Genomic DNA, 20,331 nt, shown 5'->3' with positions numbered 1-20,331 from the left:
ACATTATTCCCTTACAGATAAATATTTTTAAAAGTGCAAGTAAAGTGAAACGCAATTCAAAACAATTGTTCAGTTGCAGTGCTTGTGTTCGATTGTGTAACTTAATTTAAAAAAACTTCTTCTGGTTAGTGCCGCAAGAGTTTGAGTGTGTACAGTGACGTGTCAGCCGCAGCCATGAGCCGCCGGGACAATAATGTGCGGAAACTGTCCTTCCTGGGATTCCACACCAAGGAGGTAAGTGAAGTTGAAAAGCGAGAGCGATTCCTCACAGCTATTTATAGGAACTCAGGTGCTCAGAAATAGGCTGTGTGTTGCCGGGGACTGATGTAACTTTCACCGGAAAATTCCAAGATACGGATTTTTGGTTACTTTTTGATAATTAACTTGGTTTGCCAAAAGGAAGAAGGAGAAACCCTTATCGATCTAGTGGGATTCACAGCGATAAAAGGATTGGCAAAAAATGTTACTGCACACCGGCGATTTGATAAGTGGTCGCTTGTGACTTGCTTTCCAATTTATGCATCTGGGTTCATTTTTTATCAAATTGCGCTATGGACATTCGCTTCCAATCAGTGTAGGAAGTACAAGTAGATTTTTATAGCACTTTATAGCAAAAACTCATTATGAAGCCAACAGCTCTGTGCGACAATTTTTATGATGCACTTAACCTTCGTAACTTCGTAACACACATGCGTTACATTGGGCATCGTAACGTATCGTAGTGCGTTATCTTTCATCTGCTTGTTAAATTATCTCCGCACTTTCGGGAGGGCGAACGTGAGAGACAGCTTTGGACGACAATTTTGATAATCGGAAGGTGCAATAAAACGTACACACGCATTGTAATGCTCAACGCAACCGTGAGTTGCTCCGCTGCCGATAAGCAAGAGGTAGTCATTTTTATTAGACGCGAGCCCAACCGGCCAGTCAGCCAGAAGGGTTTAGGTTGATTGATTGTGGCTTCTACGAGCTGCTGAAGAGCGAGATTCTTGAGAAACCGGATTGCTTTACGTACGTGAGACATAAATTAGCTCGCGGTGGGACGTGTTTTTTTCGGGACTTATTTCTAGACCTTTTTATCTGGATGCTGTTAAATTCTAGATGTTTGGCTAGATGTCAAGGCTGCTTTCATTGCAGTGCCAGTGAGACATGATGGAATTTTTAAATTAAAAATCTAAAGAATTTATAGACTCTCGTAAACGTCCAAAGCGATCCTACTTTGGCTTATCGAAACAATCAACTGACTCATTTAATTGCTGCAAATTGCCAATCAAAAACACCCGCGGAATGATTACGAGTGATTTATACACGCGTCTAAAATTAATCAAACCGTTTATTGTGATGTGCAAACTTCCACTTGATAAGGGGCATGCTCGGTGAACTTCGGCAGCGCTCGTTCGCACTTCTTTAAAGCGTCATCTAGCTCATCGCATATGAATAGCATGCTTGCGAGCGTGCCTCTCGTCAGTAGACATGGACAACATTACACCTCCAACAAGTGCTGCGTACGCGTAAGCTGCGTGGCACCGTTTCAGCCGCGTGGAATGCACCTACATATCGATTGATTTCTGCCTTGTGCTGCGTCGTTCGTCGCGCCGGCCTGCATACGTCAGGTGCCGCGACGCGAAAATCGATCTACCCCGGGGCAAACGCGGTAAATGCAAACTGCGCCCGAAGGGTTTGCCGGCCATGACTCACGCGTTACAGGGTGGGTTCGTTTCGTGGGCCCTCAGCCACTACCCCGCGAGCGAATCATCTTCACGAACATTGATGGATGTGATTGAGAATTTCATTAAAATGTAATATTATTACCATTTATATTAAAATACGCTGCTTGTTCCGATTGAAGCCACACCATGTTGCATCTCACCAGTAAGGCAACTAATTTAAGCAAGGGCAGGGCTACTAGGAGAAGGCTTTCGCAGTACACACACAAACCCACACGTAACGAGACAACGGACGCTCCCACGTGCTGTCGTCGTCGTCGTCGTTGTCTTTATTGGTGGAGGCTCGTTGGGTGGGACGCCTATTATCGTACCGAGCGCCCAGACTAGTGTCTTCTAGCCGGCATCCGCAACCAGTCAGTACTCGATGGCTCCGGCCGGAAACGGAACGCAGCGGACACAGGTCCACCGATAAGTGTAATTGGATATGGTTGGTGCAAGTGTAATGCGAAGTTTAGCCACACGGGCATAACATAAACATGCCAGGGAAAGTAAAGTTTTGTAAAGCGTATCGTATCGAATGTGATTTTGTTGTTGTTGTGAGTTGATAGTGCACAAAGTAAACGTTTAAGTGAAACTGTTGTTGCAAAGAGAAATAGCCGCTAAAATGAGTAAAATCATTCCTATTTTAAAGCTTAAAGCAATGGGCTTTCTGGTATGTAGCAATTTTTTGGATATTAAACTTAACTCTCTTCAGCCTAAAAAAAATCAGTTAAAAAAGGATAAGGGATTTTAAATTTTTAATCAACTTGCTGTGAAGCACTAGGCGTCTCCATCGAGCCACGTGGAGTTCCTTTTAAAACACTCATCTCCCCTACTATTTCTCTTGCAATGGTTCAACAGTGCCAATATTATTATTTTGACCGTACCACAGACCCGGTACCGGTACGGCACTGATAATCATTTCTGCACTTGACCTTGGCCATAAGCTCTATCGATCGATTCTAGCACATCGCCGAATCACCTGTGCAGGACTCGCAACCCTGACCCCACGATGGGTGTGAGTTTGTTGTGTATGGCCAGTCATTATGGCGCATCAAAAATGCATTCGCTTTCTATGCATGTATATGTTTCTTACCGAAAAGTTAAACAATTTGTTGGAAGTACAAAGCGGAACGCCTTTTGCAAAATAACCGGGGCAACCTTGAAGTTCTGCAACACGACAGTCATTGTCGCCCCGTTGAAGATAGGCATCGGAGGGGCAACTATTTACACAGTTCTTCGTGACGGCCACTTTTAGAAATATTCCAATGTTTGTCTTCCTTAAAATAGAACACCTTCTCTCTGGCTTTCCAAGAAACGGCGGACCGGAATTGCCTGGTTTCATAATTGATGGCACACTCGACTCGCCAGCATAGAGCACGCCTTTGTACGCGCTCTAACAGAAAGCGTCCACACGTTTGTGCCACGGTGCTAAACAATACGTCACCAATAATGTACTCCAAACGATCAGCGCTAACAAACGGAGCTTTTTGTGTTTTTTTCGGGGTTTTTTTCCGCTCACTCTCGTCGCTCCCTTCCAAGGGGAGTAAAACGTTGGCTCAATTAGCGAAATTAACATTTCGTGATGCATCCGATTGGTGGTCACGTTTCGTTCGGCGACCCGGTAAACAGATCAGATCCCTTACGCTCATCGTCCCAACAATCGATCATTTCAGTTTCGTTGCTGAAGTCAGCAAGATCGGTAGATCGCACTCTAGGTGAAGTTTGAAGAACTTTGGAAAGAATTCCCCAACGAAAAAGGCTAGTCACTTCAAAGCCTTTTAAAGTGACTTGAAGAGAAGTGTAAAGTGACATCAGTGAAACAATGAACCGTTTTCTAACGATTGCTGCCGCCGACCGGGCCTTCCGAAGCCCCATATCCTGGAACGCGCGAGACCAGTACCGTGAGATTGTGAGTTATTAAAGCTTAAAGTTCTCCCGCAGCCAGCCGTTGGGTGGGCAAATCACTTTCGCCGTTACCCGGTGCTACTAGGTCACTTTCGGAAGGCTTGCATTTATGAGGCTGCCGTCCAGCTTGCATCCAATTATGGATGTGCCGGGAACCCATTTTTTGCGTTGCGCATTTTTTCGTCCTTCTTCCTGCTCACTCATCTGCTGCTGGTAAATCTCATTTATGTACGAGTTATGGGATGAGATTTTTTGTTTTTTGCTATGTGGCCCAGCACACAGTGGCAACAGCCACCAGAGTCATATTTGCACTCATCCATCGTGGCTAACGGGCGGCAAGCTTTATGGCTGTGTCGTCGTGTTAGCTTTGCGGCTTTATTGTGTGCCCTCTGTGTATCGTCCGGCACATCGGTTGGTTGGTGACCTAGACCGTGTGGCACGGGCAGAACTGACGACAAACACAGCATCCGTCGATGAATGCCGAATTGTGTGTGCCGGTGACATAGTGGCGCACGTTACTTCGGGTTTTTTTTTCTTCTTGTGAATGGTGTTCGACGTACGGCAAAATGAAATCTAACTCATCTCATCAGACAGGGCGAAGTAGTAGAGCGCAATGCAGAGCAACTTGTCCAGCGCTAGGATGAGCTCTATTCTCTGTCGCGCTGCCCGTTGGCTATGATTGATGGATTGTTTCAATAAGTGAAGCACATGCCGTCCGACCTGGGACATGGATGAGCGATGTCGCGTCCACCAGTAATGGAAGTATCTTGTTCTCGGGCACAACAATGCAGACAAGCATGAATAAACAAGTGGAGAATATTAGAGATCGGGTGTGAAGATATATTGTCGTGAGAAGAATATTGGCACAATTACGAACGGCAAATAGTAATTGAGTTCTTTAGCCCATTTATTATTCAGGACAGTAGATAAAAGAAAACATGGCTATAAATAACGTTGGCGAAATCAATTTCGTTTGATCCAAAAATACAGCAGATCCAAATCTATATACGGGTCACATGTTCCGAGCCACAACTAGAGCACAACAAACCTGATAATGCAATCAACACAGTCAGATATCAGTGACGAAGCCACGGCTTCATCCGCACTGGGTCGAGCCTCGAGAACCGGAGGAAAAAAGGTTCATTTTACCTCGCAATAACAAAAAAAACGTAATAAAAATCCAATATCAGCTGTGTCCAGCGTGTATGTGGCGAGCTGCTTTCCCACTGCTCACGAGCGAGTTTCCCCCCGGCGTGAGCGAGCGAGGGAACAAACCACCTCCGTAATTGCAGCAAACAACTTGACCCGTTCGTTCTCCCGCAGTGAGCAAAACCGCGAGCTCACCGAAGCCGGACTCACTTTCCCTTTTCCCAGCATTGGGCGAAAAGGCCTGTTCGGTGCCTTCCTTGACCATCGCCACGGGTTGTGCTATTGCCCCAGATAGTCGCTGAATCGGGTTTTCCCCCGATCGGCTGTGGAAAAAAGGAGAAGAGGAGAATAAACATTGAACTTCGGAGAGCGCGCCCGTGAAAAACAAAGGTTGAGATGGTGGTTCCTCAAGAGGGCGAACTGGAGGAGTTGAAAGAGGGAGAGAGAGCGAGAGGGAGAGAGAGAGTGGTTTATTGGCAAATGTTTCAAAACGCTCCTTCCACGGCCGCTTGGTCGTGACAGTCGTGAAGATGAGTTTTTCACCCGAGTGTGTGAGCTGATGAGCTGTGGTGAGAATGTTTCTCTCAAGTGTGAGCATCTCGCTCTCTCACGATGGACGATGAACGCTTGAAGTAGTGAGATAGATCTACAGTAAGCATCACTTTTACTGAATGAAACTGAATGAGTTTTTAAACTGATTTCCAATAAAATGTATTTTCACATAATAAATAATTCACAAAAACTCTCAACAAAATATCGCTTCTCACTGTAACGCGATTCTCCCCTCTCGCGGATTCTATCGAACCGAATATCCTCGTGGTCCGTCGAGTGGTTCCTCTCGCTACGGAACGACTACAACAAACCCAGCAGTATCGGGGAGCCAGATAGGTTCCCGATGGAGCAGGTAGCAAGTGGTGGTGGCCAAAGTTGACAAAACAGTAGCTCTCACTCGCTCACTCTCTCGCTCGCACATCAACCACCTCAGCGCCACCAGGGAAGAGCATCGGTGGAGAGCACTCGAGGAAATCTGGAGAGTTTCCCTGATAAATAGATTTCCTCCGAACGGGCAAAGATGTGGGTCGCACTGGGTGACCGCGAGCTCAGTCAGATGTGGCTGGAACCTTGACGGGAAAACATCTCTGCAGCTGCTGTCTGCCTGTTTGGTCGGAGTAATCGAGGCAGGCTGAGCCCATACTTTTTCCTTTTTCACAACTTGACAAGCTTTGAGCAGTAGTTGTGTTAGTGGTAGTGTCCCGGTGGCGGAAGGCTTGCTAGTGAGCAAACAAGAGGTGTTTGGTGGACATGTGTTTTAGGGGAAACATTATTCGAAAATGTGAAAAGTGATTCACACGGAAAGGAGTGTAGAATGTAGTGAGAATTGGATGCGGTTCTTCTTGTGTTCTTCTGTTTTGAGATGTGATTGTGGTGGTTACTCACAGATTATCTTCCAATGTCCTTCTTATCCGCAAAGAAACAAAGCGTAACTAGTGCGTTAGAGTGGAAAATGAAAAAAAGCTAAACACACCTTTCCGGTAGGAAGGAAAAAAATCAATGCCAACATTGTCTTCCCACGGAGCCTTCTGTAGTTTTAAAGTGGAAATACCGTCGAGCGTACCGCGTTCTGGTGACGTTAGTGTGTTTTGTGGTTGATATTTGTGGTACAAAAAAAAAGGAAAAGGAGAAAGGTGCAGGCGAGCGAAGGACCGTGATTCCGTAACCAAAGCAAAATATTTGCAAACAGTTCTATTTTCGATTACCGCCCCAAAACTAGCTGGGGAAGCGTTTTTTGTTTTTGCGCATACTAAACGGCGAGATGAGAGTTTAACTGATTGATTCGTGACCCTACCGCGGCAAGTAATTCGTCCAACGATCGATCGTCATCGCACGCACGTTTCAGGGTTAAAATCGCACGATCGATTTCAGGGGGCGATTTCTGTTTGAAGCCACCCCAATTAGTACTATTTATTGCGCGATGAAGATTCTTTCTGTGTGCCCGGAAGGGGGTGTTTATTAAGCTTATTTATCGCTTTGTTTATGAAGCAACACATTCGCCATGTGTCGAAGCGCATCGGTAGATCGTGCAAATTGCTTTTTAAGAGCATCACAATCGCTCCCAAAACTCGCCCCGGGTCAAAGGGTCATCGATTTCGGGGTGTCGAGATTGGGCTTGGTGTACAGGGGTGTGGGGGGGGGGAGTGCACCGAGAGGTCAAGGACACAAGCGAAGGGGGATTAAAACTGGCAAATTTATGTTCATGTTTATGCAAATGGTCGTTTTGACCTGGGCAGTTTCGTTCAAGTTTACGGACGGTTCCGAAGGCCAAAGGAAGCGAAACAACCGAGCCTCGCGTGTCTGCTGGTCGTGAATGGACCGTTCGTAGCGTGATTGTTTAAGTTTGTTTGGTGGTTTTTTGTTTTGCTTATTTGAAGTGTGTTCGAGGGAAGTTGTTATTGATATGCAAAGAAGGATCGGATCGGTTTCTTTTGGATTGCTTCTTAAGAATTTTCCTTTTCAAAATTCAAACTCAAACTCAGACTATTTTTCATTAAAAATACTGCTCCAATTTGCAAACCTGACCAATCAACTTTAAATATGATTAAACCCTTTTCTCCGACTGGGTGTCGCCAACGCGTCGATACTTCCCTCCACCATCGACCGACCGTTGGATACAATCTCATCATGTAACTTCGTCATACCGTCGTCTACACCGTTGTTGCAAAACTATCTCACACAATTTGCTTACATCCCTGCCCCAGGTTCTATTAGTTAAACCAATCGACGACGACAGTAAGCTTCCAGCATTTTGCATGGACGCGTGGCAGCATAGAAGGACTTCATTATAATAAAATAAATATGCTAATGAGAGTCAGCGTCGCGACCGGATGGTCGGATGAAGCCATGACTGGGTGCGTTTTATGAGCCGTTTGATAATTTGCGCGATCGCATCGATTCACTGACGCAGGCTGATTTTCCCATTGCTGCGTTCTCGTTACACGTCTCGTTACGTTCCGCCGGTGCGATTAACAGTGAATATTTTTTATTTTACTCTTCCAAGGCTAGTCGGTTCAGTGGTGATCCTTTTCTGAGCTAGTGTCGATAAAACAATGCGTCGCAGAAAAAAATAAATGCCCCGGTTGCTGGCAGTGATGATATCCGTGTCCTAACCTTAACATCGTTTTCTGTGTGGAGTGGTCGAAACGTGCTTTTCCTATTCCTCGGTACGGGCACTTCAATCGAGCCGATCAAGCATCGACAGACAATTATCAAAACTGGGCGGTGAAATCACGGTGGGAACAATTTAATCCCGACCACTTGGGCTTGGGTTTACCGTTGGTTGTCGAGGCGAGGAATTTCGCGATACAGACAAGCACACGGCCGTGCTACTGGGTAATTGCTCTGATAGTGGTGAATTGAGTGCGTACCATATTGATAAAGTAATTAGAAGTGTGTTGTGCTTGCGTCTGTCGAGGAAGTATCCACTTGAGCTGAGCAGTGAAGTGGGAGCGAAAAAGACTACAGCACACGCTAAGGGTGGTTGTATGGAGCATCGTTAAGAGTTGTGGTGAGTAATCGGAGACTGTTCCGTGCTGCTCGCATGACTGCGTTTTCTAACGATTTTGTTGAGTAGTTAAATTCGTTAGGTGCTTTTTATATTTTTCTCTTTGATATAAACTGTTTTGCAATATCATTTTAATTATTTTTGTTGCCTTTTTTGGTCAACATGAAATCCGTTTTATAACTTTATTACTTTATAACAAAATGAAATTTTAATTGAATTGAATTTAATTGAAAAGTTGAATTTTATTACTTCACAATTAAAATGCCAGGCGCCTCCATCGAAGTACCAGGCGCCTCCATTCAACTACCAGGCGCCTCCATTCAACCGTACAAAAGTACTCCGATTTTCCTATTAAACGCACTTTATTGGCTTGCAATTCCACCTAGCATTTAACAGCGCACCGAAGCCTGTACACCTTGCCTAGCGCAAACCATATTTTTAGCTGGCTTCATCGCTCAGGGCAGAGCACAATTGACGGGTGCACAATGAACATTGTTGTTGTGCCGTTCGAAGCAAGCCTTCAGGCCGGCAAGCATCCTTCCCGCGCTACGTTTGATCCACCGACAAAGCGAAGCCGTCGAATTTGTCTGAAGCAACATATTTTATTCGCCCACAATTAATCAAAATCCCACCATTAACACGCGCGTACCGAACCTGAAATAGAGTTCCGGGAAGGTATTAAAAACTAGCAAAATGAAAAGCGCTCTAGGGATGCGATGCGTAGTTTGCGTATATCTAGTTAGCACGAAATGACGTTAGTTACCTGGGCACTGCTGGTGCTGGTTGCTACTACTGCCTACACGATTTCATTCCACGACACCGGGGAAACAATTCGTAACGATTCGAATCGGATTTCACCTGATGCGCACCGTGAAAGGGTGGCCCAGCAGTTCGACTGGTTCTGCCAGCGTAAGCAAAAAGGGTGTATTCGATGCAGGTGCAGGTGCACGGTTCATTAGCCAGCGGTTAAACATGGCGCGTGCACCTGTTTTCAAGTGCAGTTTGTGATTTCCTGCCAAATCAAGGGGAGACTCTATTGTGTTGCAATATTTATATTTTAAAAATATTTTAATTATTTAAAAGTATTCTTGAACAAGAGCAAAGAGAACTAGATTTCCCAAAAACATAAAGTCATCATGAAGGTGTATCGATCAACCTGTGCACCGATAGAACACTCCCTTCGCATCGGTTGCTTGGTAACGCGCGTACTTAAACGGTTGAATGTCACTGTCACGGTCTCGGTCGACATTTTGGCAGCGAATTCGAACGACTCGCGTGTAATAGTTTATTTATAAACCATGCAATTCTTGTGCCGAAATCCGTCCATTATAGCAGCGAAAACGCTTGGAATCGTTTGTCACCGAAACTCCCACCTCCCTTGGAACACTCGCCGGAAAAGCGTCCAGCATTTTTTTTCCGTCATGTTCCGAATAATCACTGGATGACGACTGGATGTTCGATAAAACAGGATCGCGTGACTTGTAGCAACTACGTTTTAACGCGCGCTGCACAGCCGGTCTCGGTGATTGGCGTGTGCCCGTGCTTGTTGTTACCGTTGCTAAACTCCATCCGGCTAATCGTGCTCTGTTACGGTATTGTTTGATTCATTTAGATTTAGATTGGTTAGGCCTGATAATCTGGGCAACAAGTTGAGGCGATGAGTAAAGCATTCGAGGGATATTATATCTTAAATTCTTTAAAATCGGTTATTTATAAACAAAACAAAGTGACATCACTTAATAAGGGTTTGGTGGCTTTCCGTCTTCCGTTCGCCCACAGACAAGCAATGATGACCCGAACGAGGTACATCTGGATGATGAAATCGAGCGCGTCTTCGGTACGACCGCCGAGAAGGAACGTTTCGAACTGAACCGCCTGCAGGACGAAGTCATCCTGGACAACTCGCCGCTCAAGTACGACGAAGCGCAACGCGTCCCGGACAGCGCGGACCGCCAAATGCATCAAGACACCACGTCGAGCGCCAGCAACACTAGCAACACCGCGCCAACCGCCAACAACAACACCACGATCAGCAACAAACCCAGCAACACCAGTGCGCACAGCAATGAGAGCCGCAAGCCGCCGGTATCATCACCGCCGACCACCGCCCCGACCAGCCCGATCTCGTTCTCGTCCAAGAGCGAGACGACGGACACGAAACCCTCGACGGCCAACAACACCACGCTAGCGGACAACACGTCGAACGATTTCAGCGAAACCGTACACGATGAGCCGGTGGTCGATCAGGGCACGGTCCAGGGTGAACAGTGGGTAAGTACTGGCCGGTGAACGAGCACGACTGCGAGCTATCTCCTGCTGGACATGTGTTAGCAACATTCCTTTTTCTGGCTTCTGGGTTCGGGTAGGATACGAGCGCAAGGAGAAACGTGCACTTTGACAAGGAAAACAAGGGCGCTCCGATCGATGGCCTACCGCTAGAGGACACCAACGAAGAGCGTCGTCGACGAACGGAGTAAGTAGCACAATCGGCAGTAGTGTTGTCCCTACTTTCTTGAGGTTTAACTTGTGGAGCTAATTCTAAAGAATGTTGTCAAGTTGATGGGTATCCTTTGAATAGGATATCTCCCACGTGCTTGCAAGCCAGTAATGGGGTGGATGGGTTGAGAAGAATATTTCTCCTTCGGCATGGATGGCTTGGACAGCGAGTGCCAATGATGTAGCAACAATGGAGACCACTCAAGCGAGCACCCTTACCGTATTGTCAAACATTCTTTGGTGTTTCTCTTCGTGGAAATGGGATACTCGGTCCATGCGTGTGTATTATTATTAAACACATTTTTGCAACTAGCTTAAAGCATTCCGGGGCATTACAAAGAGAAGCAACACGAATATTCATAACCTTTGGGGAGGGAAGAAAAAATCTGATGATCCTTTTAACACCCATTTTGTCCCGTTTCGTCGAACAATGTGTTGCGTTTAATCGTAAAGGAAACTACTGCAAAGCAAACCCGTCCGTAGCAAAAGATTAGTGAAGGAGCTTGTTTCGATCGGAATTTGGATGTTCCTTCAGTCTACTTTGCGTTAAGCAAATGCCTTGCATGCCTTTGAGTTTATTATATGTATTGTAATTTCGAATTATTGTTTTCTTATCATAAAAATTTAAAATAATAAGTAACTACAGTAGATTCCATCTTATCTGGGACATCTGATTTTTTTTTTCAGAAACGAGGTCCGCTGTATTGCTTTATGAACCTCTCAAATGTGGATAATTGATGATATTCTTAGTACTAATATAGAGACTTCATGTTTAAGCATCTCCAGTTATTAAAATTACTGGTTTAAAGCCTTAATGCCTCACTTATCGATTACATTTAAAGGTGTCCCAGGATGGAAGAGAACTACTGTAATAGTTTGTTATGTTGTCTTGATAATGCTTCTCGACGTTATTTTAATTAGGCGAATTTATTATACAAAAAAAAGTCCGCTTCGTTCTACTTTTTTGTTATCAAACCTTCCAAACGCTTTATCCGTCACCCGGCAGCATGACAAAACCCATTTCACGTTGATGATTGTCGTTCAATATCCGTTCGGATGCAGCCCGAAGGAAATGGGGATTGCAGAGCAGCAATTTGTCTTCGTTTTTCGTAAATAAAATAAAACGCTTACTGACTTCCCATCCCGCGTTCGTGTCCCCTTCGCCCAGACGCCACCATCCGCACAAGTCGCGGAAGTTTTCGCTGCAGGAGTATCACCCGGAATGGCGACGGCAGAGCGGAACCGAGGGTGGTCCAACCGGGCGCCGAATCTCGGTCCAGCCGGAGGACGCCACGCTGCAAGAGGCCGACATCGACGAGCTGACGTCCCACCGGTCGGACGATCCGCGCGCGTTGCGCCGGCACAAGGTGAGCGCCCAGTCCGGATCGTCCCTGGTGAACATCAATCGGAAGGAGACGCCCCAGCTGCAGCATCTGCTACCGTCCAGCAAGTACAAGAAGATGTACGACCACAGCCCGCACGAGGTGTTTGTGCAGCTGGACGAGCTGACGGGCAGCGGGGAGGACCGGGAGTGGAAGGAGACGGCCCGCTGGATCAAGTACGAGGAGGACGTGGAGGAGGGTGCGGACCGGTGGGGCCGGCCGCACGTCGCTTCCCTATCGTTCCACTCGCTGCTGAATCTGCGCCGCTGCCTCGAGACGGGCGTCGTGCTGATGGACCTCGAGGAGAAGGATCTGCCCTCGGTGGCTTATCGAGTGGTCGAGCAGGTATGTTGAGGACGGTGGGCCGTGTGAGAGATGAAAGTGGCAATCTTAACAGAAGATGTTTTTCTCTCGCTCTCTCTCTCTCTCTCTCTGTGGTAGATGGTGGTTGATGAGCTGATCCATGAGGATGATAAGGCGGTCATCATGCGGGCACTACTGCTGCGCCATCGGCACGTCAACGAAAGCTCGCACGGCGGGTTCTCGTTCGGTCCGAAGCGGAAGTACAGCAGCTACACGAGTCTTCAGGTGAGTGGTCCCATCATGCAAACCGATAGAGAGTGTGGGAGCGATGGGAAGTTCCTGGGACCGGAACACACCGACACCATTCCCATTTATGACACCATTTCATACAACAGACACTACTTAGGACGACGCATTTTACACCAAACTCTCGTTCGCTCGCTCGCTCACTAATTAACATCGGTAGCTTCCTAACCTGGGTCCGGGGCCGGAAGTGAAAAGGACATCAGGACAGGCGCAAATTATTTATTCACAACAGGACGAAGGCGAGTGATTGATAGAAGCCCACCGGTCCACGAGTCCTTGAGAGTTTTCCTGATGGATCTACCACCGCTCGTCCGAGCGACGGAGGAAAAAGGATAACCCCGAACGCGATTAAGTTAATTGAATCGTTCTAATTATGGAACCGGCGTTTGAAAAGCGCGTCCTTTTCTTCTTTTCAACCGCCCGGACCCGGCGTCATTCACGCTCACGCTCATTCAACTCACAACCGACACGTTGATTATCCTTTTCGTTACCCGAACTGTGTACATTTTACTTTTACGTTTTACTTTTAGAACCTAGCATTTCGTATGTATGATCGTAGCATGGAACACTTGGTGTTTATCAGCAACACTGACACTAACACAAACACTAGCCCACAACAATTGGTAATCCATTTTGAGCGGTCCCTCCTGTCGCCGGTCCGCGATGGCCGGTCGGCAGCGACTTATCGCGCTGAAAATATGTATATGTACACACGCCATTAACATTGGGTGCTGCCGGGCAGCAACATCGCTCATTGGCTGTGCGTGTGTGTGTGTGTGTGTATATATTGGCACGTTTGGGAATGTAATGGTGGAGGGGGAAGGGGAAACAAAACTGGTGTGCGGGAAAACGGCCGTTACCGATTTCCAATATCGGCTAACCCTTGAATGTTTGATCGTGGTGATGGAGCGGATTAATAAGGATTTAATGTGGTTTATCCTGTGATCAGGCGTTGCATTTGATTAATTTGTTATTCAAGTGACGAATTTATTAGTGGAATAAGTTAGGTTTGAACTCCTACAGCTGTCTTCACTCATTGGAGGGTTAGCAATGGCCGGTGTGTTGTGTGAATGGCCGTATCAATCGTGTGCTTGGCTTTGCGTGTACGAGACTGTCCTCACCGATGTGAGCCCTGCAACATATGGGGTCTGTGTAACTGTGTGTATGTGCGTGCGTATGTATGATGGGTCTCTTATTGATTGATTTTTGTTTTGGCTGGATCGCACCCGAAAGCCACCAAAAACAAATTCGTGAACAACATCAACATCATTGCTATCAGCTTCATCTAGTCGTGTAGTTCGGTACACCATCTGCCCATATATGTATATCGCATCAAGCAGCCACAACAAATTCCACACACACACATGAAATCGCACTCACTCCACTACATGGATGGGGTTGATAACGTCCTCCGTAATCAGCTACCCCAGAACACTCAGTAGAGCGGAACCGTTTTAGATATTCAGCCGGGTTTGAGCAAAGCCTCATAAAGCCAGCAAATGAAAAACGCAGGCCGTTCTACCTTTCAACCGATGTCGTTTGTTTCGATTTCGTTTTTCCTACATCGTTTGTTGTCTGTGTATCCTGCCTGCCTGCCTGCCCGTTGCCTTCGCTTTCATCGCCCCGCAGTCACTGTCGATGCGTGCCGAGGACGGTGGCAATGGCGAGGTGATCGTAGGCGTTAGGCGATTGAATTCCTTCGTAAGCCCTACCCAGAGCTACACGCTCAGTCCGCCCTCGCTGCACCCGAACTCGGTGTACGGTCAGAGTCCGAACCTTTCCTCCCGCAACCATCCGCCGACACCGCAGCCGGGTCCTCCGAAGGACCGTCACGCAAGGCACACATCCAACCATGGCCGGTGCAGACGTTCCGGCAGCCAGGACAGCAGCAGCACGGCAACGGCCGCAACAGCCGCTTCGGCCGCAACAGCAGCAGCAGCAGCAGCAGCAGCACCGGTGACACTAACCACGGTCACCTGTGCCGTTGGTATGCGACGAAATAACTCACCTTTATCGCTGACAGTTGTAAATCAATTAATATATCGAACTGATTTAAGCAAAGAACTAAACTATCACCCACGCCGGCAGTGTTCTTCCTTCCCCAAACAGACCCCTTTTCTTCACACCCATACACTTTGCCTCTGTTTTCCTTTTTCTCTCTCTCTCTCTTTTTTGCTCTGTTTCCCTCTGTTGTGTGTTCCACCAGTTTTGAGTTTCCTCGCCAACACTCTCGCACACTTGACTGTAGCTTCCATACTGTTAGTGTTGTTGTTCGCGAGGAAAGGTGGAGCCTGCTAATGTCCTACTGTTTGTTAGAGTTACCCCGAAGCATTAGAGTTACCAGAGTTGGCTGCTCGCGTGTCCTTCCTTAGTGTGAATTGTTTGTTCGATACTGTTAGTCTTTAGGCTTTGTGTAGTTGTCCAGATATAGTAATGTTCCCGGTCTTGTTTTAGAGCCTAATAGACAGTCTTTTATTTGATATTTCTAGACTATTTTTATCAGTTTTTTATTGTTTCCTAATTGGATTTGTTAGAAATAATTGATATACCTCATACAGCTCTACTAAAACCCTGTAGATACCTCCGTCAGTTGCCTCTTGTATTGTCTCACACTAACACACCTATGATTATCGCTTATCGTTTGGGCATTGTTTGCATGTATAGATTGTTTGTTCAACCGTTCTGATGCATGGTGTTGGTTGGTTGGATGGTTTGATCGCTTGACTGCTTAGACACTATAACCTTAAGAATAGTCCTTTGTCCTGTCCATGCTTTTCCGTAGTCAGTTTGTTTTTCTGCAACGAACTTTTATACCGTTCTTTTAGTCCTGACTCCATGTACGAGACTCATCCGATTTGCCTGTACTAACTTGATCTTTCTCAATCTTCATCATCTTCCCGCCAACGCCGTAGAGTGTCGATGACAAGAAGCCTCGCATTGTGCCGGCGGCCGAAATCAACGGCCACGGTGGGCATGGTGAGACGAGGATCAACATCAACGAGGAAACGTACACCTCCTCCCAGGAAGACATCAAGATGCGCACGCAGAAGGAATCGATCCTGAAGCGCATTCCTGAGGGTGCCGAAGCGACGACGGTCCTCGTCGGCGCGGTAGACTTTCTCGAACAACCGACGATCGCTTTCGTGCGGTTGGCGGAAGGTATACCGATGCCGAGCATTACGGAAGTGCCGATCCCCGTACGCTTCCTGTTCATTCTGCTCGGCCCGCAGAAGACCGAGCTGGACTACCATGAGGTTGGTCGGTCGATCGCTACGCTCATGTCGAACGAGCATTTCCACGACATCGCCTACAAGGCGGACGATCGGCGCGAGCTGCTGTCCGCCATCAACGAGTTCCTGGACGATTCGATCGTGCTGCCGCCGGGCAAATGGGAACGCCAGGCGCTGCTTCCGTTCGAGGAACTTAAAGCGAAGAGTGACATGATCCGGTTGCGCAAGAAGAAAGCACTGGACGAGAAGATCAAGAGCAAACAGTCGCAGCTGCTGACGAGCGAGGAGGAGAAGAAGCTGCTGGCGTCGAGCGGTGGCGATGGTGGAGGCGATGGGAAGAAACCGCCAAAGAATCCGCTCGAAAAGACGAACCGTTTGTGGGGCGGGCTGATCAACGACATCAAGCGACGGTATCCGATGTACAAGAGTGACATCATGGACGGGCTCAACACGGAAACGCTGGCCGCGACTATCTTCATGTACTTTGCGGCCCTCTCGACGGCCATCACCTTTGGAGGATTGTCCTCCGACAAGACGCACAACTTGATTGGAATTTCGGAAACGCTTGTGTCGGCTTCGATGGTGGGCCTGGTGTTTCATCTTCTCGCCGGCCAGCCGTTGGTGATCATCGGCACCACCGGTCCTCTACTTCTGTTTGATGAGGCGCTGAATCAGTTCTGCATCTCGAACGACTTCAACTTCCTGACGGTACGGGTGTACGTTGGATGCTGGTTGGCGGTGATCGCACTGGTTGTGTCCGCGTTTGAGGGCAGCGTGTACGTGCGATTGTTTACGCGCTTCACCCAGGAAATCTTCTCGGCACTCATCACGCTGATCTACATCGTGGAAACTGTCATGAAGTTGGTGTCCGTGTACAAACGCCATCCACTGTTGGCGGAGTATTCGTACAAGAACATCACCGAGCCACAGCCGTTGCCGATGCCGTATCTGGAGGAAGGCAACGGTACCACAGCGGCTGGCCTGCTTGCCGAGAGTCTTACGACGGTGGTGAACGCAACGTTGGGAATTCCGGTCGATCCCGACAACCTGCTCATCCCGGAGGACGGTATTGGACCACGGAACCGGCCCAACACGGCACTGTTCTGTACCATCCTTACCCTCGGTACGTTCTCCTTGGCGTACTATCTGAAGCTGTTCCGCAACTCGCACTTCCTCGGCCGTAACGCGCGTCGTGCGCTGGGTGACTTTGGAGTACCGATCTCGATCGCGCTGTTTGTGCTGGTGGACTACATGATCCCGGAGGTGTTCACGGAGAAGCTGAGCGTGCCGGAGGGTCTCTCGCCGAGTGATGAAACACGCCGTGGATGGATCATTCCGCTCGGAGGCGTTCCTGGCTGGTTACCGTTCGTGGCCGGCATTCCCGCCCTGCTGGTGTACATTCTGATCTTCATGGAGACGCACATTTCCGAGCTGATTGTGGACAAGCCGGAGCGTGGCTTGAAGAAGGGTTCCGGGCTGCACATGGACATTGTGTTGCTGTGCTTCCTCAACACGGTCTGCGGGTTCTTCGGTATGCCGTGGCATTGTGCCGCCACTGTCCGTTCGGTGACGCACGTGTCAGCCGTCACCATTATGTCGAGGTGAGGATACAGTTCCGATGAAGATCTTCCTGCCGGAGAGCTTGATCTCACTCTAACTCTGATTCTGTATTTTTATGCATTCCTCAGAACTCATGCTCCAGGAGATGCGCCACACATTACGGACGTGAAGGAGCAAAGAATTTCTGGCTTTTTCGTGTCGCTGATGGTGGGACTCTCGGTAACGATGGCTCCGATCTTGCGCTTGATCCCGATGTCAGTGTTGTTCGGAGTGTTCCTGTACATGGGCATAGCTTCCATGAGCGGAGTTCAGTTCTTTGAACGGTAAGTCGGTGAATAGTGACGCCTGTCGAAGGATCCAGCTCAACTTTCCATTCTCCTTAAAGCTTGCGGTTGTACCTAATGCCCGTGAAGCATCATCCCCAAGTGCCGTTCGTGCGGCGAGTACCGACATGGAAGATGCATCTGTTCACCTTCGTGCAGATACTGGCACTGGCCATGCTGTGGGCCGTCAAATCGTCTCCCTTCTCGCTGGCATTCCCCTTCTTCCTGATCATGATGGTACCGATTCGGAAGCAGCTGGAAAGTGTCTTTTCTCCGCTGGAGTTGCGTGCGGTAAGTAATGCTGATTAGCGAGCAGAAGGGTAGACTAATAATAATGTTTCGTTGGACAACTTTCAGCTTGACGGCAGTCAACCGAACGAAGGTGCAGAGGATGAACCCGATTTCTACGAACAGGCTCCAATTCCTGCTTAATCGCAGTACAGAGAAACATTCTTGAAGGAGCATTGGTTTTGCTTTGAAAGCTGACGATCGTTGAATAACGATAAAGACTTAATTTGATTGATTTCATGATTTTAACTACCGAGCGTTGCGTTCCGTCTTGAACGAGCGCTCGTCTTACTAAACACAAGACCTAAAGCGACACGCAAACAGCAAGATATATTTATTACAATAATAACTAAACAGCACCAGCAGCAGTAGCAAGGCAAAAGATCGATACAACACCGAATCAAAACTGTTGACAACAATTTTCACGTAATATATCTTTATACATTTCCTCTAAAGACCTCTCCTTTACGTAACGAAATTATTAGAAGTAACGTAGGAAATTCGATAAAACAAGTAGCATAAATCAAAATGGGCCGCTATCCCACAAGGGGAGAGGCATTCGCAGGAAGGAGGAAGTTAGTGCGGAAGGATCTTGCCGATCAAACCTAAACAAAAAGGAAAAAGGGAGGAAACTGAGTGAGTGTGTGAGTGTGCGTGTGCGTGTCTACAACAGTCTGTGATCAGTATTACTTACAGGAAGCGAAGGAACTTGCATGAGAGAATCACGCGTGCGGTCATCCCGCCAAACGTTTGCTGGTTGGTAAAGGAAAAGGCGCACAGCAAAAGCAAAAGTAGCATTACAAATCCAGAACACATCAGTGGCCCCCGTTTTTCGGTTGCCGTCTCATTTACCTTTTGCTCCTTACAACAACAAAAAAACTCACATCACTTAATGGAATGCAAGAGCTCCGGCCAGTGGCCAGCGATCAGGGATACTAAGGAAGGTTATTTGTGGCAAGGACAACTCTTTTACGGCTCAAACGAGATGGATGAAACTGTGTATTTTTGTGACGTATTTAAAGCTCGATTGTGTCGGCGTGTAAAGGTGGGACGAGATTGTTGATGTTGTAGTTGTGTTGTAGTGTTGGCCAAGCCAAAACAGCAGAACAGAGCCCCGATCACCCTGTGTGTGTAGGGATGAATTTGTTTCGTTTATGTTTGTTGTTGATGAACAGATTATATTTTCCACACATAGAGAGGAAGAGCGAAAGAGAGAGAGAGAGACAGAGTTATATGTATTCACATTTTGCTTCGCTCGAAAGACAGTTAGAACGCGCCAAACAGGGCCAATGCCTCAAGGAGGGTTACTTAACGCTAGTGGACCACTGCACCCGCGGATGGAACGATCCTGCACGTTTCCGGACCGGCACGTGTGCAGTGGCCAAACGGGAGAAGAAGGGACACGTTTATGAAGGAGAATTTTATCTTACTTCAATATTTTTTTTTAGATAGCCTGTAACTATTAGCGAGAAAGAGAGCGTGTGCGATCGTCCCTCTCTACGGAGGGTTAGTAGCTGAGGGCACGGCACGTGTAGCGTGCGTGTCGTAGAAAACCAAGCTCTTGGCATTACTTACACTAGATTAGTGGCATATATAGACGGTACGAATTGAAAATCATTCTTCAATTTCTTGCGCCATCTTGAGGACATTATTAGCCTTCTGATAGCGTGTTAGCGAGGACCGAACCAACCCGGTACAAACAATAAAAACTAAACCATATTTCACCATGAACTTTAAGTTGTTTTCCCGATTCAATCCGAATAACAGAAGTGTTGAAAATGTCACACAAATAATTAAAAAAAAAACCATTGAAAATAATCACAAAACCTTCCAGATCATTGGCTGGCCGTTATTTATTTTGAAATCATGTCCGTTCCCAAAGGGACGACTAGTTTCAAGCTGAAGTCTGCAACTATGCGCCATAAACGAGTATGAAAAATTCGCAAACGGTGAGCATTTCAGTTATTTCGTTAATTTATTGCGTTTTTCCACAAACACAAATGAGGTTACTGCACAGTTATTTATATCTACGTTTCTCTCATTTCGCTTGTTTACTAAAAAGAAAAAATCAAATGCCACAATTCCGCGCGAATACTCTCAATCCAATCACAATCGTTCAAC

At 47.3% G+C, this 20,331-nt stretch overlaps 1 protein-coding gene and 1 long non-coding RNA gene across 13 annotated transcripts in view; one reads left to right on the top strand and one right to left on the bottom strand.

The window, feature by feature from the left end:
• LOC118510437 (anion exchange protein 2) overlaps window positions 1–19,941 on the top strand; it is a 28,195-nt gene extending 8,254 nt beyond the window's left edge. For 3 of the 12 annotated variants that reach the window (XM_036052217.1, XM_036052215.1, XM_036052216.1), the window contains exons 2-12: window positions 18–234; window positions 10,102–10,593; window positions 10,689–10,795; window positions 11,272–11,307; window positions 11,987–12,545; window positions 12,642–12,788; window positions 14,439–14,834; window positions 15,722–17,640; window positions 17,728–17,922; window positions 17,985–18,213; window positions 18,280–19,934. In XM_036052217.1, coding sequence (XP_035908110.1) covers window positions 175–234; window positions 10,102–10,593; window positions 10,689–10,795; window positions 11,272–11,307; window positions 11,987–12,545; window positions 12,642–12,788; window positions 14,439–14,834; window positions 15,722–17,640; window positions 17,728–17,922; window positions 17,985–18,213; window positions 18,280–18,354 — 4,215 coding nt within the window. In that variant the 5' untranslated portion in view covers window positions 18–174 and the 3' untranslated portion in view covers window positions 18,355–19,934. Of the gene's footprint in view, window positions 1–17; window positions 235–2,112; window positions 2,380–3,493; window positions 3,619–5,933; window positions 6,038–7,818; window positions 8,326–10,101; window positions 10,594–10,688; window positions 10,796–11,271; window positions 11,308–11,986; window positions 12,546–12,641; window positions 12,789–13,339; window positions 13,433–14,438; window positions 14,835–15,721; window positions 17,641–17,727; window positions 17,923–17,984; window positions 18,214–18,279 lie in introns of those variants that run through there. The other 9 variants (XM_036052221.1, XM_036052219.1, XM_036052214.1 and 6 more) reach the window with 9 other exon arrangements.
• LOC118510446 lies at window positions 8,545–9,439 on the bottom strand. Its single transcript, XR_004906010.1, has 2 exons — window positions 9,086–9,439; window positions 8,545–8,976 (listed from the first exon to the last, which is right to left on the bottom strand). It is a non-coding gene; the product is annotated as an uncharacterized LOC118510446 (long non-coding RNA).
• Window positions 19,942–20,331: the final 390 nt, after the last annotated feature.

The sequence above is a fragment of the Anopheles stephensi genome, chromosome 3, assembly GCF_013141755.1.
Source record: "Anopheles stephensi strain Indian chromosome 3, UCI_ANSTEP_V1.0, whole genome shotgun sequence".
NCBI classification, from domain to species: Eukaryota; Metazoa; Arthropoda; class Insecta; order Diptera; family Culicidae; genus Anopheles; species Anopheles stephensi.
Note: the sequence above shows the minus strand (reverse complement) of the source record. Positions and strands in the feature narration are given on the sequence as shown.